Source organism: Amborella trichopoda, chromosome 2 (assembly GCF_054954075.1).
Source record: "Amborella trichopoda isolate Santa Cruz 75 chromosome 2, AtrichopodaSantaCruz75HAP2 v2.0, whole genome shotgun sequence".
Classification (NCBI taxonomy): Eukaryota; Viridiplantae; Streptophyta; class Magnoliopsida; order Amborellales; family Amborellaceae; genus Amborella; species Amborella trichopoda.
In genome coordinates this window covers 10,570,317-10,597,270 of record NC_142337.1, presented here as the reverse complement: position 1 = coordinate 10,597,270, position 26,954 = coordinate 10,570,317, and the positions used below count along the sequence as shown (strand labels likewise).

The 26,954-nt window shown below is 35.5% G+C and overlaps 1 protein-coding gene across 3 annotated transcripts; it reads left to right on the top strand.

Moving 5' to 3' along the window:
• The first annotated feature begins 8,134 nt into the window (after window positions 1-8,134).
• Window positions 8,135-20,558, top strand: EMB2394 (Ribosomal protein L6 family). 3 transcript variants are annotated; one of them, XM_006858003.4, is made up of 3 exons: window positions 8,135-8,252; window positions 9,027-9,335; window positions 19,891-20,558. In XM_006858003.4, the coding sequence occupies exons 1-3, from the start codon at window positions 8,221-8,223 to the stop codon at window positions 20,225-20,227; spliced, it is 678 nt and encodes a 225-aa protein (XP_006858065.1). In that variant the 5' UTR covers window positions 8,135-8,220; the 3' UTR covers window positions 20,228-20,558. The 3 variants fall into 3 exon arrangements, with proteins under 3 accessions (XP_006858065.1, XP_088714077.1, XP_088714078.1); XM_088857951.1 differs by having other exon boundaries at window positions 8,135-8,311; XM_088857952.1 differs by having other exon boundaries at window positions 8,135-8,311; window positions 8,977-9,335.
• The last annotated feature ends 6,396 nt before the right edge of the window (window positions 20,559-26,954 follow it).

Genomic DNA, 26,954 nt, shown 5'->3' with positions numbered 1-26,954 from the left:
AAAAGCAAAAACCAACCCATATTCAGAATTTTAAGTCCAAAGGCATCTCTAAAACTATAAAAGTGAAAAAAGGATATGAGCATAAAAAATAAAAAAAAATATATAATTATTTTATAATACCACATAAATAATATTGCATATTATATGTAAGTTTTGAATTATTACTTTTTAAAAATATTAGATTATACGTTAGTTAGGTACCATGGATTTCAATTATTTGGGTTTTGAGAGGGGGATAGGGCATCATTGGTATCGATTTTCCTTAAAAATTTAACATAATATCTAATTTTCGTAAAAAAATAAATATTATTTAAACCTATTTTTCTTTTACGTTGGTTGGTCAAACGTTTTTTGTAAACAATCATTTACTGTGATTGCTTAGTTTTTAATTAATTTTATATTTCGTTTTACTCCGTAAATTTCATTACCTTTTTCAACTTCATTCCAACATATTGTTGAGATAAGTATTGTTCTTACGATGTAGGATGGGAGTTCCTACTTCTGCGGAAAAATCTTTTTGACTTGATCGTTGATTAGGGAGATAGATTTAGGCTCGAGGACTACTTGGAAAAAAAGAAAAGGTGTGTTTGATTGAAGCCCTATTTTTTAGAGAGAGAAAGACCTATCTTAAAAAAATTATAAAGAAATAAGGGGAAAGGGGTTGGCGTCTTGGTGTGGTTTACCAAAAATAAATAAAAAAATATAAAGAAATAAGAGTCAAAGAGAGAATTCAAGACCCATGCTCATGCATATCTTTCCCTAGTAATATAGATGTTTAACCATAAAATAAGATAATATAAAGTATAAAACAATGAGAGCAATTACATGTTGGACCCGATTTTTGTGCGGCCAAGCCTGCATAGGTAGAAATGCGGGCCTCTTGATAAATCTAATTTTTAGATGGATTTTAGGATTTAATTTTTATGGACATGTAATCCCTATGGACATCGTGAATGTGAAAAAATAAACAAATTTTAAAAACTAGAAATAACAATTCTAGCTTGCATTAGTTTGAACCAATGGTTTAAAAAACGGATCGGTGACCCGGATTGGACTTCTAAAAAACCGATCGGGATCGACGGATCGACGATTCGGATCGAGAATCGGGTGAATCGGTCAGAATAAAGCTTAAAAAAAATCTGAAAAATTATTAAAACTCATTATAAATATTATTTTTTAGGAATTCAATAAGAAATGAGGGTACTCCATTAAGAATTTTCATGTTTTTGAATGAATATGCGAATATTGATATGTTCTTTCCCTGCATGAACCGCCATTAAGCATTTAATTTACATCATACAAAAGGATAAACATATAATTATCATGGAATAAGTATATCAACATAAATGGACTAAAATAAAGCATAAAATTAGTAACATATGATCTAAAAATAAAACGATAGACGACGTTATTGTTCTTCTTGGTCACGCTGGTACCATTGATTGAATTCGTTTAACAATTCATTGATTCGATCTAAAAACGAATCATCGATATTAACAGGCGTCTAACTATTCCCAAATCCCTGAGTATTAGTGTTTTGTTGTGTTCCCAATCTAAAATCCCTGAAGATTGTCCATCATTCATGCTCACTTGCACTGTCGTGCTCATCCCTACACTGTTGCTGTTGGGACTCGATATGTGAATAATATGGCTGGGATAGGGTAGCCTCAGAATCATCTTCTCTCTCATTTTCTCTTTGAATAATATGGATTAAAAAAAAAAAAAACAAATTTTCAAAAAAATCGATCATGGATTAAAAAAAAAAAATCACAAATTTTCAAAAAATTCTATCATGGATTACAAAAAAAAATTCGATCATGGATTAAAAAAAAAAAATCACAAATTTTCAAAAAATTCAATCATGGATTACAAAAAATTCGATCATGGATTACATAAAATTCGATCATGGATTACAAAAAAAAACAAACAAAAAAAACAAAAAATTCAACCGTGGATTACAAAAAAAGAAAAAAACAATTCGATCATGGATTACAAAAAAGTCAATCATGGATTACAAAAAACTCTATCACGGGTTACAAAAAAAGCAAAAAACAAAAAATTCGATCATGGATTACAAAAAAAAAAACAAACATTTCGATTATAGATTACAAAAAAAAAACAAACATTTCGATCTTGTATTACAAAACATTCGATCATGGATTACAAAAAGTTCTATCTTGGGTTACAAAAAAAAAAAAAAACTTCGATCATGGATTACAAGAAAAAAAAACAAACATTTCGAATATGGATTACAAAAAATTCGATCATAGATTACAAAAAATTCCATCATGGGTTACAAAAAAATAAAAAAAACAAAAAATTCGATCATGGATTACAAAAAAAAAAAACAATTCGATTATGGATTACAAAAAAATCGATCAAGTATTACAAAAAAATCTATCATGGATTACAAAAAAAATAATAAAAATAAAAATAAAAAATTAAAAATAAAAAGAAAAATAAAAAAAAATAAAAATAAAAATAAAAATAAAAATAAAAATAAATTCCGTACGGGACTCGCCGATTCACTGTACGGACTCGCCGATTCCGTACAGTGAAACGGCGAGTCACTGTACAGAATCGTCCGGTTCTCTCTAGAACCGGACGATTCCCGTTTTTTTCGCCGATTCGATCCGTCCATGGCAATTCCCGAGTCGAACTGGACGAGTCTGGTTCGACTCGGTGTTTTTTTAAACACTGGTTTGAACCATTAGTTTCCATTGTTTTTAGATGGAACACCTACTTGGTTAAGCCCACGTGAAACAATTTTCCTTTTATTTTAGACCCACACTTGTAGTCCTTGCTATAACATCTAATTGTCTAGGAATGTGTAAATCATGAAACAAAAGGGATTATACACTATACATTTTTTATTTTTTTGGGTAATTCACTGGGGAAGACAAGCCCCTATTATAAGATTATTTACCTTTAGCAAAAGAAAGTCATGATTACCTCTCGTTGTTAGGCGCAAAATTTGGTATCTTAAAGTGTGTTATAAAATTTAACTAACTCTTAAAATAGAGCCAATACCTTAGCAACCTAATTTCACATCAAATAGCTAAAAATGACCGTGACATTCTTGTAGCAAAAATAAATAGGGATATTCCATACTTTTTCAAAGCAAAATGCTTTGTACATGTTTTAAACTAATAAAAATACAAGTGAAAAGATTATATGCTTCAATGGGAGCATAATGTCTATTCACTCTCTTGGATAAAATCATACCTAGGAGTACTTTTAAGACCACAAGATTTGAGAACGTAATATCCTCAATGTAGAGACCAACATCCAAAAATAAATAAAATTAAAAAATAGAAAAAATAAAAAGGGGCACTTTATGAACTTGAAGGAAATACCATCCTAAATTAAAAATAGATTATTCAAAATTTGGATGGTCAGATCAAAGTATTTAAGAGCTCCAAATCAAAATTCTTATTTTTAAAAGTATTCGTCATGATTCTAAAATGGATGTCAAAATTTCATGTAGACAAATCTTCTTAAATAGCTCTTTCGCCTAACAGTGTAGAGTGTGTGAGAGTAAGCTACATGCTCAAAGCAAAATAATAAAGAAATTGGATAAGCTCTTGTAAATGTGGATGTATTTATCGGTTTGTGTTAAGATATGGTATTATTTAGCACTCAAAGGGGGCTGGGTCGTGGTGGTAGCATCCCCATACTTAATTACCACTTTGTGATTTTCAAACCTACTGATACCACCTACTAGCACTTTAAAAAAAACTAGCTCCCTATTGTATATAAAAAAAAATAGGTTGGGGCCAGGCTTCCCCCACTGAATTATTCAAAATTCAAAAAAAAAAAAAAAAAAAAAAAAAAAAAAAGAAGGGGAAATAGAAAACGAAAGAAGAGACATGTTCCTGATTTACTTTAAAAAAAAGAGGGCAGCAAATACAGAGAGAGATGGAAGAAGGGTAGGTAAGCGTGGCTATCTTAACTTGTGATAGCCATGTGCATGTAGCCGCTGACCTAAACCACATGGCCAAGTGGTAGGTTGCAACTTGCAAATAACCTGCATTTCTGCACGAGCAAAGAAAATGCATGGAGGTGTTCTAGTCTTATTATTTTGGAAAATTTATCAAATAAATTATAATACATGAACTATTTAACATTTTATCTGAATTGTTTGATTTTAATTTCAAAATACTTTCACAATGGCCATAAAATGCACATGATCATGAGTTGTAATAGTTACAAATGTGTAAAATGTTAGATAGTGTATCTCTTATAGGTATTTTAATAAATTTTCCTGTTATTTTTTGAAAATTTTAGGTATGAATGGAGTTAAATACCTAAAATTACCCTTTGGCCATATTGCTTAAAATTCAATATTGCCTTTTTATTTTTATTTTTTAATCATTTGTACTTTTGCCCCGTTTCAATGTACTCAAAATTTTATAGTGACTTCTGTTATTACTATTGTACCCATTTTACAACCGATCTTTTATCTTTTTTAATTTTTGGAATTTCTAGCGTAATTTAATGCCCTAGATGTTGTATAGGCCCATTTCTAAGGTAGTCTGCTATGGAAAACATCAAACCGTTCCATTTGAGTAGAAAAAAAAGGAAAATTTTTTTTTTTCACTTCACAGCTTTTTAGTTTCCTATAGAGAAAACATTTGATCCGCTCAAGGATCGATAGAAATAGTATCCCTTTTTTACCTCCCTTGTGGGGACTTTGGGGCATTTGTTGTACCCCAAACATAGAACACGGGTCCGCTTGTCTTAGGATGGCCAAAATAGTAGCAGTAGTAGTAGTAATAATAATGATGATGATAAAAATGTTGAGTCATAAAAATGTTAATAATAGCCTCAACGTATGTCCCACCTTCCATTCCTCCCATTAACATGTCCATAATAATGATAATAATAATAATAATAATAATAATAATAATAATAATAATAATAATAATAATAATAATAATAATAATAATAATAATAATAATATTATTATTATTATTATTATTATTATTATTATTATTAATAAATAATTTTAATTTGATTTTTAAATAACAATGGCAACAATTTGACTAAAGGGCAATATCTAGCCATCTATGAAATGAATGGCCAGCTTATATGTTCAAGATATCCATTTTCCAAAGTTATTTTCTAATTTTGTTCATGATTTTTATTTATTTACTCAAAAAAGAATTTGTATACCAAAATTTGTGTGGAACAAATACCCCTAATGCATCTAAAATGGGAGAGGGAGTGTAGAGGATAAAAATCAAGGTCTGGGCCAAAAAAGAGAAAAAAAACTAGCTCATAAAATTAAAAGAATAAAACAACAAGATTTACATAGTTCGACAATTGCCTCCATTTATAGGGCAGTAAAATTCTCTTTTACTAATTAGAAAAACACAATTTAAGTATAGATAATACAAAAGTTTACAAGTTCTCTCTTACAAGTCTAAAACAAATTTTTTTTCTCTCTCTAAAATACTTACCCAAGAACAACAAGAAGGAACCCTTCACGCTATTTTTCCATACACTTTCACAGTCATCCAGAGCTTTTTATGAAGAAACTCAATACCCACGTGACCCATCTCTTAGTTCCTTATGTTTCTGTGACCCATCTCTCAATTCCCTTATGTTTCCGAAATCTATATGTCATACTTCCCCATATAATAAGAATTCTAGTAACTTACCCAAAAAAATAAGAATTCGAGTAGGAACACAAAAAAAACTTTCCTATAATAATGATATAAGATAGGTTTATCTCTCGATATTAAAATCATATGGCTTTTTTTCCTTTTTTCTTTTTTAGTAATTCAATAGAGAAGACAAGCTCCTACCTATTTTTCATATAGATCAAGGAGTTAACTTTTATTGAAGGTGTCTATGGGTGGTGTCAGCAGGATTGGAAACTAAAACACGGGTTCTACCACCACGACCTATCCCTTTTCCTAATCATGTGACTTTTTCGTACCTAAAAGGTTTTCATACTCCTTAATATGGTAAACCCTTTATGAAGTTCAATAATCACATAACTTCTTAACATTCAATCATTTAAACACCTGTTTCTATTTTGACTAATCTGCTCCTAGAAATTGCTGCCTACTAGGTATTAATTATCAAGTAACCAAAGCCTTTAATAACTTTTGCACCAAGTGAACTTCTTCTTTCCAATATGGTTAGTTAACGTAACGGTAAGATTGTCATCAGCATGAATTTTTTATAATAAAATTCTGCCCTTGTTTACCATCTCTTGAACAAAGTTATAATGAGCAATTCTATCATAGAAGGTTGGGTTTCTTGTTAAAAATGAAGCACTTTGTTTAAAACATGAAGCAATGTTCGTTACACAACTCAAACTCACCAAGTAAGCTGTTTAGTTAAATTGCTTCTTTGGATGCATAAGTGACATATACTCAAACCCTTATAGAAGACAAGGCCACCACCGACTGCAACTTTGATAACCTATTGTACCACCTTCCCAAAAAAGAAATACCTAGTAGTAAACTTTTTTTTATCCAAATTACCCATAAAATATGCATCAATAGCTTAGGCAAAATTCAAATCCATCTCTATGTAACAAATATCAGCATTACAAGTTTCCTTCCAATGATGAAAGATCCATTTACGAAGTCGTCTAGTAATCAGGACTACAATTTACCATGTATAAGCTCAAAATTCCCATTACTTGTGTCATGTCAAGGTCTAGTGGTAACCATAATAAATATAAGCCTTCCTATTGTTGATGAATACGATACTGTAGACATCTATGCATTATCTACTTCCATGCTAAGACATTGTTTCGAAGACAATTTCATATGCACCGGAACTAGGGTATTAATTGGTTTGGCATTCTCATATTGAAGCGCCATAAAACCCTTTTTACAACCAAATTTTCATGTTGTTTCTCTATCTAAGTACACTCATCTCAAGAAGTCGATTAACAACTCCCAAATCTTTTATCTCAAATTCCCTCTCCAATTGAGCTTAAGTATCACAATTCTTTTTATTTATTCCTGCAACAATATATCTTCGACGTACAATAATAAGATAATAAAACTTTCATCACCATGACCATGAAAATAGATACAATGTGTAACTTAATATCTACGAAAATTTAAGCTCAACATGAAAGAATCAAATCATTTGTGCAAAGACCTTGGCGCCTATTTCTTCCATACCATGATTTTTGAGTAATGATATTTTTTTGGCATGAGGTGGGGTATAATAAATTTTTGTATAAAAAACTAGTGACATTTTATTAGTGGTCAATAAACAATCACTACTCAATGTAGGCGATGTCATATTCTACTATAGTTAATAAATATTCTTCTTTCATTTACAAATTTTAATTTTATCCCTGATTAATTAACTAAAAAATCTATAGAAAAAAATGTTCCTACATGGTAAGGCAAGGATATCTAGTGTCTAGAAATATTGAGCACATTAAAGAAATATTCATATGTATGGATACCCTAACATAACTCTATAATATAATATTACAACATGTATTACTTTTAAGATCTGATGTCCTTTTTTTCAAAATATGCATAGATCTCAAAATTGAGATGGTAAATTTTAAAATATTGTAACCTTTCTTAATGAAATTTTGAGGTGCATGTTACTTGAGCATTGTAAAGTGGACACCTTATATAAACATCGTCTCTTTACTTTTTTAACTGATGTTTTAACACGAGACACATTCTAGATGACACTTGCATTAAATCTTTCCATCAATGAAAAATAAAGCACGGATTGGGGGTGGCAATTGAGTGGAGTTGGTCTGATTCCAAAATAGGTCAGGTCTGGGTCCAAATGACTTGGACCCAAATCGGGTTCCGACCCTATCGGATTGGATTGGTGTCGGCCTGACCTAACCCATCCCAATATAAAATATATAAAAAATATATACTATTCTATGTAAAAATTGAGTTGTGTATTTTTTTGATTTCCAAATGACTTGGACCCGACTATGGACCGACTTACATCCAAGTCACTTGGACTGACCTGGGCCCAGGTCCATACGAAATCTAGTTGGGTCGAGTTGGGTCCGGGTCGGAGTCGACCTACTGCCAACCATAACACCAGATGACTATTCCTGTAATTTGGCCAAGAATTCCTGGGGCAACATGTCAAGGGGCCTTAAAATGGATAAGCCGCGCTCCAAAGGTTTGAGACAGGGAAAGAGAGAGAGGTTTTCATCGCTATTGATACCAAACGAGCAAAATCTTTGATGCTTGATGAGTATCCATGGCGTCCTTAACCTTCTTTTGCCAATCGATGTAACTTCTTGACACCCTCTCTCTCTTTCTCTCTCTTATTCATCCCTGACAAATACAATGTTAGTCTTTATTTTATCTTTTGGTACCTATTTCTCTCCTATTAGTGAATGAGGCAATTCCATTTTGTGAAGTAGCTTTTCCTCCATGGATGTTTGGCAAATTCCTCTATTTGATATTTGAGTTATTCTGTTTCTTTCGTAAGAGGAGCAACCTGAAATTCTGGCTTAATGATGACTTGCGTAATTTTGCTTAATTTAAGTTCCCATATCTATGTGGTTATGAAGATTGAATTCATTGTTACATGCTATTGAGTATGTTAACTTTTACAATTTCTAATCTTTATTATTTATTCCTTGGAAATTAGTCTCTATGTGTGTGCGCCTGCGTCGCACCAATACTTTCTGTATGTGTTTGATAGGAAAGTATTTTGTTCATACATTGGAAACTGAACTTTTGTTTCATGTTTTTGTAATAAATCTGAGATTTTGAATTGGTAAATTATTTTCATTTGATTGTTTCTATGTGCTTTTGTGGTGTATAATACATTTCATTGCCAGACTTTACACCATTGTGAAACTTTGGGTTAGGGTCTTCCATGGTAATTCTCTATTGATTACGATCTTTGCCTGTTCTATGCACTTTTTTAGAATAGTTATGAGCTATTTTTATCTGAATTCTCCATTTTTATTAACTGAATCCGTTCTCATGTTGTTTCTGTCCTTAGAATATATCCTTGAAAAGTAATTACTTGGGTCTTCTTATATGATGTCACAGCCCTTTGAAATCTAAGTTTTGGGGTGAGAAAAATGGAAGGGTACACACAAGTTCCCCTGTTATAGGAATTGGATTCTTTAGGAAGAATGTGGAGTGCAAAGAATCAAGGGTAGGAAAGCACCCCATTGAAGTTCCATCCAGTGTGACTATAACATTGGATGGCCAGGATTTGAAGGTGAAGGGTCCTTTGGGTGAGCTATCAAGAACTTACCCACGTGAAGTCAAAGTTGAAAGACTTGACCCTACAACACTGAAGGTCTCCAAAGCGCTGGATACTAGAAGAGCAAACCAAATGCATGGTCTTTTCCGGTAATCCCTTCTCACTCTTTTTGCTAGTTGTGATGAAAATTTAATAGAAGTCTAGTGGGCTAGTTTGTTATTTTGTATAGCGCACCCTTTTGGGTTGCCATTTTTGTACTCCCTTACTCTCAATCCAAAGTTAACAATGGAAGATTAGCGGGTTTCGCCTTTGGGGTTTTGAATTCTTTTTAGTTTGGATATTTTCTGTTGATTGATAGGAAATTTATAATATTGAGTGGTGAATGTTTCTAATTTGGGTCGTATTTTCTGATTATTTCGTAAATGTGCTCCTTAGGATGTATGCTCTTATTGTGATTTTTCTGTTGTGATTGCATTGTACTCTGAATGAGTCTTGTGGAAAATGAGATATCGATGAAAATTTTCTGCATAAACTGAGATGAGTTTTGTGGTAACTACTATCTACATTTTAGTTCACTCTACTTGCCTTTCTTTTTATGGGTATGTTGGTGTTGGCTAAGGTAAATAGTAAAATTCATGGTAAGCATTCCAACAATTCACCCAGCCTAAAGGGTCTGCTAAGTTGCACTAAAGTGAACTGTTATGTGATTTAATTTACATGACTAGTGCTATTAATGACATGTAAATTGGATAGAAACTATCCCTGTTATATCAACATGTGTCTGACTTGGAAACACCAATCTTTTTGAACAGTGTAAAACTCATTCGACAAATCTGATCAATCAGCCCCACAACTATAATAATTGTATCAACTATGAGAATTAGTTCTTTAATTTTATCGCTGTACCTGACTTTTCTCAGATATCCATGGTAATAGAAGAGCACCTCCACCTTTCCCTATCCTTATGTTGCAGTTAACTAGAATCTATTGAATACTCACTAGAAAGAAAACAAAGAATCACTGACATTTGTTTTATTTAGAATTATGCAAGTCTATGCTTTGGAAATCTCTTAAGGTGAAGTAAAGATTGGAATATATCTTGAAAGCAAGTCCTCGAGGGTTATATTATCTAATGGTGGTATGGGGTCTGATCAGGTGAAGGTCTCACCACCATCTTATGGTGGTGAGCCCCCCTGTCCACCCTTTGATCTGTGGCTAGGGGAATACCCACTGACCTCTGTGTAGAGCCACTGATCAGCGGTTCTACAGATTGATCCGGTGGGGATCCTACTGCCCATTGATCTAAATCTGAGCCCATGTTGGAATTCCTCTACTCTGTCCTCCAATGGATCATATAAGTTGTGCTCTGGAGTTCTATTGAAAATCAAAGTTTCAAAAACTTACTTGATGTTAGACAGGTTGAGAATTAATTTTTAGCACTTCAGTTTGAAAGCTTAGGATAGTTTGATCATAAATGGAGATATATTTGCTGAATTAAAAATGTCTGTGTCCATCTATGATAGTGATTTCGTTGTTATAAGGTTATATCACAATGCTTGCGAGATACACCTTCAGATTTCAGTGCATGTTTTTGGATAGGTCAGATCTATGCTTTTCAGCTGTCAATTGATTGTACTTAGTTACACTTTTCATACCACTTGAAGGGCTTTGTTTATGTGTGTGCATAGATTTCGATTCTGGAGTAGTCCAGGAAATAGTTTTTTGTTCACGTATTACAGTCCTGCGAAATAATATATGCTGTGGCCTCTATTCTTTGGAAAAGACATGAAGTTTTCTGAAAGAACCTTGGGTTGTTTGTCTCCCGGAATTAATTCCTTGATGGGGCTCGTCCTAGATGCTTGAGTCTGGGAGAGACTCTTGGACAAGAAAGGTGATGTTTTTAACGCTTGATCGCCTTGTGGCGTGTTGGGGTCCATAGGATGAGGTCACGACATCATCTACTGCTCTATCATGTTGTCATTCCCAGTTGGGTCGCACCTATCACTTTTGTCGATGGGACTGCCCCTATCGGATCTTCTTCAACAACATAGACTTGTGTCCTATCAAGCGGATCCTTGACCTTGGGGTGCCTCTATTGATTCGTTAGATGGGGCTGCCCCTATCAAACTGTCTTCATCGGTGGGGACTTCTGTCCCATTACCAGGTCATCTTGAGTAAACACGCCCCTGCCACACTTAAGTGAGTCATCTATTGCGTCATCCCGAGAGGGTAGCTTGGTTCCTGGTCCCATTTAGGTGGCTTTTGTAGAAAATCTGGTGATGGCGGTGAAGGTGGATCCCTTAGAATTTCAAGGAGATCAATTTCAGACTCTTGTAGGGGTGGAGGAGTTGAGTCTTCAAGAATGGGCTCGTTTGGCTCCTCTGCCCTTATATTATCTTCCATTGAGCTGGTCTGAGAGGGTGATTCTTTGTCATCGTATATATCCCACTAAGTAAGTCAGGTGAAGGTGGTCCGGTCTTAGGATTTAGAGCAACAATTCAACTTCCTCTATCTGTTCTCGAGGGCACAGAGCGCTTGAGTATGTTTTTAGGAAGCTGAAGGGACATGGATGCTTTTCATCTGGGTTGTCCTCCATCATAAAGATGGTATGGTCTGGTTGCAGGTTTCTGTCTTCAGCCATAATGGGAGCTCCTCATGGGATATCTTGTTCCTTAGCAACTTCTTGGGCTGTGATTATGGGAATCAGGCAATGCTCACCATTGCATTCTTGAGGATCCTTAGTCGCATGGACTTGATTGAGTTCGCGCTTCGCTTGACCTTCTCTTAATGAACTCTCTGGCGAGTTCTTTCCATGCCGCAAGGCTTATATCGGATGATCTTTCGGCCTGGGATGAGATCTTGGTTCGTTGGTCTTAAGTAGGTCTACCAAGGCTATTGTTGAGGTGGTCTCTTCCTCTTTATCTGATCAAGTGAGGTTATCCAAGTTCGGATTGGCAGAGATGCCTTCCTTTTTGTTAACAAACTCAGTCTTTTCTACGATGCGTTTGAGCCCTTCATCGAATATGTCCTTAATTTTATGCCTTAGGGCAAGGCATTTTTCGGTGTCATGAGCATAGTTCTGGTGCCACTTGCACCATTTTGATTTATCTCCATTAGGAAGGGGAGGAATCTGGGCCATAGGCAATTCGACGAGCTTGTACTTGAGCAACCACTTGAGAACGTCTCTCACTCGTTCTTCAAAGGGTATGAATTTCGTGGGGGTGCTATCCTGTGTTCGTCATGTGCACGAATGAGCCTTGTCTTTATCCCAAAGCTATTTCAAAGAGGTTAATACTTGAGTTAGGCTTTTAGCTCATTGATTTCACCTTGATTGACCTTGCTGCTAGACAAGGCTTCATCGTCGTCATGTTGCTATGGGGGCACATCTAGTTCTTCATCTTCCATTGGTTTGATGCTGGCAGCCCGTCCCTTTGCCCATTCATGGAGTTTGACTCTCTAATGTGGAGTCAAACAAGAAGGGCATGCTCCCTGTGCTGAAGAAATGCTTGTACTCGTGAGCGGCTTTCTCGATAAAATCTCCAATCATCACGGGACTTGAGAGTGGGCACTCAATGATCCGAGAACCGACATCTTTAAACCTTGCAATGAAATCAATGGACTCACCGATCTTTTGTCTTATGGCAGTTAATTCACGGAGGGTGAGGTTTGGCCCCGTGATTGTGTGAGAAGAAGTGCTTGAATATCTCGTTTGGGGTAATGTGGGGATGATTTTTCATTTAGTCTCGATGCCATAAAAGTGGTTCTCCCAATGCGTTCTATTTTAACATTGCGTTAAGGCGATGGGGTCTATTGCGTAGAACTGGTATTGTGAGTAGTAGGCTTGGATATGAGTTCCCGGAATGCCTTTTCTGGAGAATTTGGGTCTGAATTCTGGCATGAAGAATCCGGTGGGGAGATCTTCCAAATTCCTTAGCGTTTCTTGTACGTAGTTCCTAGGAGTCGGAAATTGTAGATTCCATCCTCTCGAGGGTGCCCTGAAGGGTTTCATGTTTACCTCCGTCTGGGCTAACCAGGCTGTTGGCACAACAGTGACTTGGGTGGACGATTGGTTGCCTAACACATTGGTTGGTGCGATTTGTTTGCACTCGATAGGCCAGCTGGCTAGGTCGTCCCTCAGCTTAGGATCGAGGAATTGACCGGATTGGATATATTTGTTCTTTGCTGATGAGGTTATTGGGCTGTATTAATTGACCATCTGGTGTTTTAATAGTACAACCTTGACTTGATTAGCTATGGAGATAAGCTCACAAGAGAGGGCTCTCGCTAAGTGAGGTTTGAGAGCGGCCCATACTACTGCTATGCTGTTTATGGGTTTGATGAAATGACCTAGACCTCTATGGCAAGTCATAGTTTGATGGATATGGGTTCGATTGGTCCGAAGGCCGATGGTCCGAAGCGGATTCCCTACTAGGAGTTTTACTCTTAGCGGGTGGACTTGTATTTGAGTAGTTGGGGCGATGGTTGGCTATCAGGGTTAATCTGACTCAAGCCAGCTGGCTCGAGGTTTGTACCTCGGCTTTACCAGACTGATTGGGCTGGTGGTTTGTTCTTGGTTTTGTGCTCCACACCATGTTAATCTGGTGGTTTACAATTTCTAAGTAGCAATAATTGTGAGTGCTGACGTGTAGACTGGGATGATCAGCCATAATCTCATGGGTCTAAGGGGCATGGTGCATGTGGAGCAGTGGCCCAATGCCTTGCTTGGTCTGAGATAAGGATGAGGCCATGGACTTGGCACACGAGCTGGATCTCTCTTGAATTCGGTCATGCGACATGGGGTTTTTTCTATTCTAACTCAAATTAGCCAAGCGCAGACCACACAAAAAGGTTTGAAACAATTTAACCTAATTTCTATAGGTAAAGGTTCACAGATGGGGTTTCTAACTCAAATTAGCCATCATAGTTGCAGGAACCTTGAGGGTAAGGCCATGGTCCCACTTTAGGAATTTGATCCCATGGTTTCTTAAAGGGATCTTAGAGGGAGCTTAGTTTAGAGAATAGGGATCTCGCTTCTTATAAAATGGGATCTTGGTCTACATGCTTGTAGAATCCTTCCAAGAAGAGTAGCTATGAACTATTGCTCCTCTCTTTGGTATTATAAATTTATTTTTAATAAAATATGTTTTGGTACATATCACATCATCGTATACTAGAATTATGGTATTAAAAAATTATAGTTTAGTATCATAGTAGGCCAATTTATGATATTATTACATGTCACATCGTGGTATACTAGAATTATGGTATTAAACATTATAGTTTAATATCATAGTAGGCCAATTTATGGTATTATTAAACTGTATCATGGAATGTAAACTGTATTATGGAATGTAAGTTTAGTAATAATAGGAGAAGAGACAAGGAAGTAGTTAAGATTGACGGCCAAGAAATACCAAAAAGAGCGCACTTTTGATATCGTGGGTCGATAATCTAGGAAAATAGAGAGATTGAAGAAGATGTCATAGAATCTGGGTGGGCGAAGTGGAGATATACAACCGCAGTTATATTTGATCGTCCAATACCAATGAAGTTGAAAGGCAAAAGCTATATGATAACTATGGGACTAGTTTTGCTTTATGGGCCGGAATGTTGGGCGGTCAAGAAACAACATACCCATAGGATGGGTATGGCTGAGATGATGATGTTGAGATGGATGAGCGGCAAGACAATAAGGGATAAAATCGAGAGAACTTAGGTGTGGCTCCAATAGGCAATAAGATGAGAGAAAGTAGATTACGTGGGCTGGCTGTGTGCTGCGCAGACCTAGTATATCACCTATTAGGAGGTGCGAGTTAAAAGGGGTAAGCCCAAAAAGACATGGTTGGAAGTAGTGAGAAAAAATATGGGGACTCAAGGCCTCATTGAGGGTATCACCCTTGATAGGGCAGAATGGTGGACTAGGATTCATGTGGCCTACCTCAAATAGTTGGGAAAAGGTTTTGATGATGATGATGATTAGACTGTATTTTTGTAGTAAATTGTGGTACTATAATTATGACATTGGTAATAAGCTAAGATGTATGATAATGAATCGAGAGGGCAATGGCTTGATCCTAATTTTATTGTATGCTATTACTCGATCTTGTTTTATGTATAGTGGAGCTTAAATCCCTCCATGTCAAAGTCTCGATCCAAATAACATGGGATCTCGCTCCCAAGTATCCTACGTTTTTGCTCCTTAACTTATTGAAGGTATTCACAACAATCCTAAACCTAGGGAGCTTTCATCCTATGGCGATTCGGTGTTCCCCAAACTGGTCCCGCTTCTGCCTCCAACAACAATAGTTTGGGTACACCCATATAGGTCCTAAGCCTGCCCTCATGGGAGTGCTTTGGGGTCCTAGTATGTGTGGGGTGCTTTTGGAGGAAGGATTCACAGTGGGGTGTTTACCTTAAGACTGCGCAACCCCCAACTGTCCCGACTCTAAAAGGATAGGTGCCCCTCACGACGTTATCACCATTTTGGGGATTTTTGAAAAATTTGTAAGTGCAAAAAATTGCACGCCTGTGTGTTCGACGTGGCAACAATAGGGAAGCGAAAATAAAAATAGCAAGCAAATCGCAAGAATAGCTATAAATGTGGCAACTTTAGTATTGGAAAGCAACCATGGCAGAAAATAAAAGTAAGTGCTATTTTCCTAAATTTTTTCCCTTTTTATAATTTATTTTTTAAAAGAAATTTTGGAAGTAAACTATAGCAGGAAATCACAGATCACAACTATAAAAGAGAAAGCATGGAATATATTTTTTTGGGAAAATTTCATCTAGAACCCTAATTCCTCATATTATTTCATGGTAGACCCTCATATTTTTCTTTCAAGCGGCATAAGGAAACCCTTAAAGATTTCACCACACCCCCTCATCTCTTATCTCCTCTTTAATTGACTTTTGACCATAAAAATTAGCCCCAACAAATCTTTTTATACTATTTCAACCCAAAAACTTTTTTAACCCTCCTTTTCCCTTTCCACCCATTAAAAACGTTTTTGGGTTGAAATGGTATAAAAAGATTTTTTGGGGTTAATTTTTATGATCAAAAGTCAATAAAAGAGGGAGATGAGCGATGAGGGGGTATGGTGAAAATCTTTAGGGGTTTCCTTATGCCACTTGAAAGAAAAACGGAAGGAGGGTCTACCATGAAATAATATGGGGAACTAGGGTTCTATATGAAATTTTTCTTTTTTTTTTCTATTAATAATTCTCCAAACCAATAATCATGGGGGGAAAATACTTAGGCTGGTAAATCCAGGCACGAAGGGGAGTTGGAGCTAGTGGGGGGTTGATTGCTTGTAGCGGTTTTGCCGTGCTAGTACATAGCTCTAGGGATGCAAAGCGCGTCATTGATGCCTCAGGCCTCGTGGGTCAATCAGATCTCCTAGTGCTCTGATTCCTAGTATCAAGCCTGTCAGAAACAACCGCGAGGGTGCAGTACTGGGATTGTTTTTGACCGGTTTTTATGCAAATTTAAGCTCGACGGGCCCCACATTAGGTGCCAAACTGTTTACTAACAAATCTATGGTGGAAATCGACTCGAGGTCTAGCCCATCTTGATTTGTGTTTGATTTGTGTTCAAACTTGTTATTTAGAAATATCGTAAAGTTGTGGGTTCCATCAAATTATGATTTATGAGAAATCAATTCCGAAGAACCTTTTCCTGACAAATCGTCAGCTAGGGCGCACTTAGATCTGTGTTAAACCGAAAAGAAACACTTATAAATCGCAAGGAAAAACTAATGAAGATTTTAAAAGATTTTTAGAACAGTAAAATAAATACAAAGAAATAACATAGAATAATGAAAGAAGAGACGAAGGGATTAATACCTTGGAAGCTGGGCCTTTAGGTTCGACACCTCAAGTTGGGGCCTGGATCAGTTTGAAGATGATGAATCCTTCCTCCTTTAACCTTCAAGGTTTGCTGAACCATTGTATTTATTTTATAGAGACTTTAGGGTTTAGTTTCCTGGGGTTTAGAAATTGTTGGGCTAAGATGCTAGGGCTAGGGTTCTGTTTAGGAAGAGGTCCAAAAAATGATAGAAAGTGATCTAGTTATAGACAAAACCTGCTAAAATTCCATCACTGACATCGCGGTTCAATTTGAGCCATTGATTACATTGGCGATGTGGGGTGCATCGCTGGCCCAATGGGCCTAGCGAGGTGGTCAGCATCGCTGGCCCAATGGGCCTAGCGAGGTGGTCAGCATCGCTGGTCCTTTTCTTGGTCTAGATCATGCATTTTGTTCCGTACTTTCAAATTTTGTATGAATTGTGTCAGATTTCATATCATATGGATTCTTGTTTCAGCATTCTTGAATAATTTCTCTCCTTCACACATCGTATTCTCCTAAAGCAGGTTATTTGAAATGTTTGGGGAATATTCTAAGGCTGGACTATGGCATGGGTGTGTACTATGGTTCAATGTGTCCTATGGTACACTAGGCTAGTGTGTTTCAGGGTTTAGGGGCTCCGGAATAAATCTAATTCCGGAAGGGGTGTCAACTAAGAGTAGTTCACATTGTTTATATTTGTGTTTTGTTGAAATTTGAAGATATTGGCTAATAAATTAAGAAAAGCTACAGTATATGGAAACTTCAAAATTGGTGCCATATCCATGTCGGATACTTCAAAAATGTTTTGAAAATCACAACATTTTGGCATTATAGCTGTGCCCACAGCCATTTCGTGCATCATAGGCAGTGTTCGAAAATTTGCCAATCACCTAAAATGCCTAGGCAGACGGCTTGCGTTTAGGTGCCTGCCTAGGTGGTACAGTCAAGGTGGTCGCGTCGGCATAGGTTGCCGAGCGCGGAAAAATGCCCTCGGCTACGGTCAATTTAGTAATTCCCCCCCTTAAAAAGGGGGGAAAAGGGTTTTGGGGGACATTCTAAACCTCCAAAACCAAATCCATGCCATCTAGAGAAAGAAAAACTCCCAAAAAACCTCTATCTTGTGATTTATCAAAAGATCGATAAATTTTTAATTTTTTTCAATTTCTTCCAAAATCAAAGGTAATGCTTCACGATAGTTTTCTGGAGCTTCTAGTGGTCAATAGTGAGGATTTTCAGCGATCGAATAAACAAGCATTATGCCATTATGATATTTGAACAAGGGTTTTGAGTTTTTTTGCTATAACATATAGTGTTTTGAATCATTGATTTTTCTTTTTCTAAATTTTTTTCCTTTTATGATATATTTACATATTTGGAGTTGAAAGATTGATTTTTTTTTGTGATTAATTGATTATTAATTCGTTTGGATGATAAAGCTAGTCCTATATCGAATTCTTTTGTGACTAATTGGTTCTTATTTTGTACAATGTATGACGTTTTGATATCCTATTAGTTTTGTTTTACTTTTTTGATATTTTTACATATTTATAGATGGAATATTTACTGATTTGGACTTATATTTTGTCAATCGTCATAAACTTTAAATGGAATTGTTATTTTGTGAATATTTGATATCTAAGGCCATATGGATATTGATTAATAAATAATTTTTATTTTAATTAATAGTCCCTACCCATCCCTAGGCAGGTGCCCTGCCGCCTAGGTGGCCAGGCCCTCAAAATGCCTACTTTTTGACACTGATCATAGGTGAGAAGATAAATTTCAACGGGAGAAAAACAGAGAACACTGGAAGGAAGCTTCACCTCCCATGTGAACTTCCTTGTTGGATTTACAATAACTTTCTATTGTAACAAAAAATATCTCTCTTGTTCTAAATTCGCCCCTACAGATTTTGCTTGATGTTCTGAAATTCTCTGATTGCATGGTCACAAGTTTTTTGCCCGAGTAGTTGCATAGAGATTCTTGATTAATTTGAAGCATGCAACTTGGCCTTTGAAATCAATTATTGGCTAAATATCTTGTTAGTCTGTTGCTTGTTTGGTATCATTCTGCAGGATGACAAGGCAAACTTCTCTTTCTGTGACAAGTATATATTTTGTAACCTTGGATGCATTGCATATATTAGGACTAGACCCTTATGGAACTAGTAATGTGGCTTCATTTACCATTTGTAAGAAAACAAAAGGGCATTTTTCTGCATCTATGGAACTATTGACATAAATGTTTATCTTAAATGCTTCTGCATTTTTCACATGAAGACCTCACAATGGTAGACCTCATTTTGTGAAACTGAACTAGTTCTCTCCATTATGCTTTCCAAAGTTTCTAGTGTTCCATTACTTATGCTTTCCAAGTTTTCTAGTGTTCCATTACTACATGGCTGAGGATAATTTTATGGTAATATCAAACCCCTTACATGGCAATGTTTAGGGCCATATTAATTGTGCAATAAACCTTGATTCCTGAATGTGATTGGTACAATCTAATTTGTCGAATTTCTGCATTATGCTGAGCTGCTTTGGATTAACTTATCTAAGGAGGTCAACTTTGAAGCAATTTCCCTACTTTTTGTTGCATTGGTTCAATTTATTAGGGAAATATTCCATCATTTATGCTTTCAGTTATCATTCCAAGATGTTCGTCTCATTGTTGAAAGTATTCAACAATCATGGAAGACCAACCTGAGGTTCTATCTCTAATGCAATTTATTTTATTGTGTGCAATTTATTTTGTCGATGATGTATCAAACCATTTTCTCAAACCTGATTATTTCATTTACGTGACACTAAGGCATTGGAGTGCAGAGTGCCCACTTATTTCTTTTTTGTTGCATATAGGACTCTCACCGACAACATGGTGGTTGGAGTGTCCAAGGGCTTTGAGAAAAGACTCCAACTAATTGGAGTGGGTTATCGAGCTACGTTGGAGGGGAACGATTTAGTTCTTAACCTTGGTTTCTCTCACCCAGTGAGGATGCCCATTCCAAAAGAGATTAAAGTGAAGGTGGAAGATAATACCAGGATTGCAGTTAGTGGTTTTGATAAATGTGCAGTCGGTGACTTCTCAGCTTCCATTAGGAAGTGGAGACCACCCGAACCCTACAAAGGCAAGGGAGTCAAATATGCAGATGAGGTTGTAAGGAGGAAAGAGGGCAAAGCTGGGAAAAAGAAGTGAAAATAATTAGGTCTTTTCTCTTTTTCAATCTTTTCTTTTGCCTAGTGTAACTTCCTTTTTCTCAGTTTCTTAATTGCATAAGCATTTCTATTTCTAGCTTCATGTGTCTGTATCTGTTGCAAAATATATGGAAATTCAACCAGTTATCAAAAAAATATATATATATGGAAATTCAACTAAACTTACTGCACAAAAACACAAAAAAAAGAGAACTTCGCTTTAGAATGGGTGCATACTATAGAACTGTTTGGACATAGCGCCGATTAGGAAGTTTAGTATTTTGTTCTTCCACTTTGAACGGGATTACCGTCACAACTTGTTTGTGTTGTTGCCTTTTGAGCTCTACTTGTGTAGAAAATGCTACCAACCAGTAGCTAGTTGATAATTGCCGGAGGAAAAGAAACCAGTTTTTCCCAAATTCCTTGCGATGCAATCCAAACTTATCCTATCCTTCCCAGGGTGGAGACTGGTGACTGTTCTTATACTCCTTCGTGATCTGATTATGGAATTCATCTTTCGATGAATAAAAGAGATTTAGTAGACCCAATTTTTCAAAAAAAGAGTTTTAGTCGACCAGTACGGACAGACTTTACATCAGTACAGTCACGCTTCAATTCTATTCATCTCCACCATCCATCACCAAAAGAGATGGAAGCTTTCCTGATGATGCATGGCTAAATTTCCCTTTCAATTACTTGGAATAATTGCATAGGCAGGTCTTAGGTTAAAGAAAATCATTGAAAAATACGAGTGAATGGAGAATGAGGGGAATGTTATCAGGGAAAGTATTACTATAATTTGATGGATTATGGAAAAGGCATAGACCATTGGATCATGAAAGCCCATTTTAATGATGTTTCGTGATGGGAGTGTGGGGGCCAAGCTTTCAGATGACCAGATGTTCTGAGGGGTCATTTCAATGGATGATAATGACCTACTGGACTATGGTTTTCTTTTTGGGAGGTTCAGCTTGGTTTGCAAGAGAAGTTCCAATTCAAGGGCCTCTCACACTGCAAATAAGGTGTCTCAAAGCTAAGCCTCCATAGTCCATTGGATTCTAGACTAATGTATTCTTTCCATCCCATCATTTTGATATGCGTTCTTTAGATTCATTGTCTTAAGGGGTAAAACTGGAAAGGGTAAGTGATTGAGTTTCTAAACACTGCCCGAAAACTGGATGGTCTAGGTTAATTCCTTGGTTGGGATTCTTTTCAGGAGGTAAATTTGACCCTTTTTTTTATTGTGTTTTTTTAGGTTGTTTCACTATAAAAAGTAGACATTATCGCCAAAATTTTGGGTCCAAAACTTAATCCCAACTGTGTTTTTGCTAGAGGGAATAAGTGTGCGGTATGTTGTGATCATTTGTTTTTTTTTTTTTTTTTGTTTAAGAACATCTGTAAATGAGTTTAGTATAAAGCTGAAGGAAAAAAGTTTTTCAAGTTACATATTATGATTGTATACAGTAGTTTTTGCCCCTTTTGTGGTGCACAATTTTTTTGTCATCGCTAGGCCAGAGCCACGAATCTTATCCTTCAGCACCTTTTTTCAATATTTTATTTATCTCCTGTTTAAGTTGTTCATAAGTATTGGCTTTAGGTTTCGAGCGCTACTATTTTGGATTTTGGTGATTGATGAATTTCATGAATTTTTTTGAGAATTAAAGCTCCCAAGCGATTCTCATTCTTCGCGTTGTGATCTGCATTTTCATTCAATAGCAAGAAATTTTCTACTCATTAATTGATTACAGACGAAAAGGGGTATAAATTCAGAACAGATTACAGACTTCATAACCAGTTCAAAGAATGCTAGCCAAAACCCAAATAACCAATGTCATCAAGATGAAATTCACACTCTTATCACAATGTAAAATGGCTCCATCAAACAAGTTGTCATGGATTATCATATCAGGGGTGCACATCAACACTAACATTTCTGTGCTAATGGGTTGAAGGGCACATGGACGCTGACCATGAAAATTTGAAGCAACGCTTTTGTGAATTGTGCCAAGCAGCGTTTGAATGATCGGCTCGGGTCGAGTTCTCAGCCTAGGCCCAAGCCGAGTGCTCAGCCTGAGTCCATGTATAGGCCTGAGTTGGACAGAGTTCGGACCAGGCCAAAAAGTGTTAAAAAAAATACAAAAAATCGAAGAAAGAGGACAAATATGTTAAAAATAAAATGAATCAAAACACATCTAAATCCGGTTTTCTTTAGGTCATACCTAGCTGGACTTCTGTGGGATTTTGCGATACAAAATATTGGCAAACAATATTCTTCACCAACATTTTATTTAATAAATCATTTGGGAAGGTCTAATTAGAATTAGATTTCTTACTTTATAAGTAATAAGCAATTTACTTTACAATAAACAATCAATTTAGCATATATTTTAGATCAGCTCTTTTAGCACATTGAAGATTTATTTGAGAGTATTATTTGGGATGTAGTTGAGATTCTTATCTGTAAGGATGAAAGCAAGTTATTAACAATGATAATATCATAAGAAGTCAAAAACATTTTGATCTGAACCGTCCAGTTTGTAAACTAAAATTAGCAAAAAATCCAGGCATGTTTCCATACAAAAGTTGCAGACTTTTCCTAGTTTTGAGATTATTTTCAAATCCTCGCAATCAAACATAATCCTCGCAATGAAACCTGACCTAAAAGTGATTGAAGTTGTCACTATTAGAGCCTATTTTCCATTTGGTTGTCTATCCTTTTTTTTCTTTTTGAACGGTCAATTTATTCGATGTCTACAAGTTCAAAACAAGTAGAACAAAATTGTTCTCATTTAAAAAAGGGAGATAAATGAGAACCTAGCTCAAAAGATCATTTCCCTTTCTTCAATATAAGTTTTCCTAATAAACTTGTGGAGTTTTAGGCAGCGTTTGATAACTTTCTTTGCAGTTTCTTGATAAAACGGCTTTAATCACATCGTTAAAGCATACTATTTGGGGTCGATTAGTCGCGAATATGTTAGGTGAAAATGACTTTTTCTACATCTTATCCCTTTTTTCCTCTCCATGAAATTGAAGGCAAAGCACCAATCCTAAGGAAGGAAGAAAGTCTTGAAGGCATAATGCACATGTTAAGTAATGAGAATTTCCTTCTAATTAGAGCAAAGAAAGTCTTGAAGGCATAATACACATGTAGAGCAAGGAGAGTTTCCTTCTAATTAGATGGAAAGGCTATGTAAGGAATGCTAAACATGTTTGAGTTTCCACTTGATCACATGATACATATGAAAAACCCCTAGGATTTATCATCTATGTGAAAGGACAAAGGAAGGGAGGGCTGGGCCAAAGTTGGTGCTAGCCCAACTCGTCTCGGCCTGGCCCTTTTTTTCTTTATTTGTTTTTGGCTCGACAGGGCCTTAGCAAGGCCGGGCCTATGGGGACAAGGGCTCGGCCAAGCTCGTTGCCACCCTTAAGAGATGGTGAGAGGTGAACCAATGCTTGTGACCAAACGTTCGTGTACACTATGCCAAGTTGGGAATGCAGCTCTTGGTACAGTGGTCAGCAGGGAGTCACAATACGACGTCATGAGTTTTAATTTCATTTAAATTAAACTAACACAAAAAGGAAAAAAGGTAAGAATGTCAAGTAAATCGAGACGATTCTTTTTGCCTTTTTGCTTTTGAAAAACTAATCAAGATAAATTACTGGCGGTATATTTTTAAAATTTTTGGAACTATCTTATTAAGAATGGGCGTTAGAAGGCTGCACAAGCACCTTTCAAAGGATAAGGTAAGAAGAAAATAATGTATGGCCATGATTTAAGATAGTATTTTAATTTCAATTTTTATAAAATGGGGTGACACGAAAGTTTTAAGTTATTTGTGCCACGCTTAGGCTAAAGAACTATATAAAAGAATAATAATTCTTAAAAGACAAACGGGATCATAATACCTTTAAAATATTCAAAAGTATTTTAATTAAATTAATTTTTATAAATTATTTTTTATATTTGTTTTCGGTGCGTCTGATTGAGAGTAGTAAACACCCAGAATTTCAAATAAATCTAAATTATAGAAAAATTCAAAATAAAATAATAATAAAGACAATCTTTTCTGACCTTTTTTTTGTCCCTTTTAACATGAAATGTTGGGAAAGTTCTTGTACACCATTCAAGCATCCAAGTCATGTGTAGACTATATTTTCCCTTTGAAAATGCCCGAGTTCGCTAATCAAGAAACATAGGCAATGTGATCTTATCAAGTGACTGACCCGATTTCCATCAGGTACATTGTATAATATCATTAAACAAGCCTAATTTCATCTTAAAATTTGTTCAAATTTATTGTATTGGACATGGTAAAAGGAACTTTCCTTGATGTTCCTCAGTGATTTGCCATTAAACATCAAAATATTCATTGCATTCAGATAAAAATTATGAGTGTGGGGCAAGAGAGAGAGAGACTTGAATCAAACAATATCTATGTCGAAAAAAATAAAAAAAGTGAATGAAGAATATACCCAAATTGAATTCTTATGAATTGGGGACCCTCAATGCCGAAGCAGTTGAGAAACCTGAGATATACAACTCGGACTGGTTTGGATCAATTTGGCAAAAAATGAATGTGGTTCATGTGAAATTTACCTCACACCTATCACACGCCTTTCACATGGCAAGGCACATACATCTCTTTGTTTGATTTACAATTATTGTAAGTGGTCCCATGTCTCTTCCTTTTATTTACAATTAATGCAAGTGGCCCCATGTCACTATTTATTTATTTATTTATTTTAAAAAATATTGTATTGGGTGTGGTTTGTATAAAGTGTCCACTTATGCTATACAAGTAAATTGCATCTTTAAAATTTGCTAGAAGTTGTACTTCAGGTGTTGGAAGCCCTATAATAGCCTGAAAAATCAATGTTCAATTCAAATTATGAAATTTAAAATTTAAAAAATAGTGTAAATCTAACAAATCTATAAACACTTGAAAATCTTGAAAACAGACGGTCTACAAAATTTTTTACAATCTGCATTATTTTGAATATTTGAAATTCATTTTTTTTCTTTACATCCATACATCTCAAGGTCCAAATGATGAATTGGAAGGATTTCCACCTTTGGGACACTTATCTTTTACTAGATTTTTGAGGTGCACCTTCTATAATAGATTATATAAGAGTGCAGTTGGCATATGGATGCATCCGTAGCTGTAGAGGTAAGGTGCACCTTCAAACTTTATCATGGTATATAATTTTGATGTAAAATGTACTTAGGATTATCTCAAAATCTATTTTTATATCTAATTATAAAATTTTCAATTTAAAAAATGGTTAAAATCAAGTAGATCTATAAACATATGAAAACAGTGAAAATGGACGGTATAGATAATATGTTGTAAAATGAACTATTTCTGAGGCTTAAAATCTTTATTTTTCATGTTCATACATCTCGATGTCGAATTGATCAATCAAAGGGTTTTCAATATTAAAACTACCTTTATCCGATGGATTTTTGATGTGCATCCGCAGTTCTACATTATATGGTTGCATCCTTATATAAACTTTTTCCATTATATAAAGTATATAAACTACTATAGACTTTTTTTTAATTTATTATACACCAAAAATAGTGGTTCGTGCATTGTTTATGTAATACTACACGTAAGTCTCTACCATCCATTCTAAAAACTTGATGGTGGAGATGAACGTATTCCCTACCGTCTTGGCTCCACTTTTCATCAAATGAGAATGAACAGTCAAATAACATGCTACGTTTGGGGCTTGTTTGGTATGTGTGAAAATATTTTCACATGAAAAAAATTCTCCATATGATTAGGTTTTTAATTTTTTTCATAATAATTGGTAAAAACCGTGTTGGGACCAATTGTAAAAAAAACTCCCATACCTAACCTAATCGCATGAGGGAGTTCTTCCCAGTGAAAATACTTTCACAAAAAGTATTTTCACACACACCAAACATCCCTTTCATTTTTCATCCCCCAATACTTTAGAAACAAGGATGACATGATTTTAGAAAATTACATTAGGCAGTCAATTTGGTTGAAATAGAGATCCTCTGACTGGAATTGGATAGGCATGTATTATTTGAAACACTGAATGCTTTCCAAAAGTAAGCCATGGAAAGTGATCGATTCGTTTGGTAATGTCATTAGTGGTCACATCATGGGGTAGGGACATTAATGGGTTGTGTTTGATTTTCCTTTTAGTTTTTCTTTTTGTTCAAAGATAGGATTGTGCAAGTCGTCCTTGTTACATCAACGTATAAATGCCATGTGAACTATGCTTCCTTTGCGATCTATTCTTAAATAAACGGCATGTGAACTATGTTTCTTTGCGATCTATTTTTAAATATGTATCGACATGGAATATCAACCAAAAACAAGAAGAGAGCACACCATCGGTATAAATGCCATCTGCTCTCTCCTTGTTTGTTTGGAGGCTTTAGCCCTTGGGCGGTTTGTTTAACTTCAAGTTTTCAAGTTAGGGGCACACATTTTTTTAGAAGCGGTTCGGTTTAAAACACGACTTTTTTTAAAAAAAAAATTTACTTTTTAAAAATTTGTTAAGAACTATGATATTTTGAAAAGATCTTCAAAAAATCTGCGCTTTTTCTAATAGAACAGATACAAATTTGCATTTTATCTTTTCAAAAAAACTGATTTCCTATAACTTTGTCTCTTCATTGATTTAATATTTTTAAATTTTGGTTTAAAGATGAGCACAATAAGAGTGGAAGCAAAGTAAATCGAGAA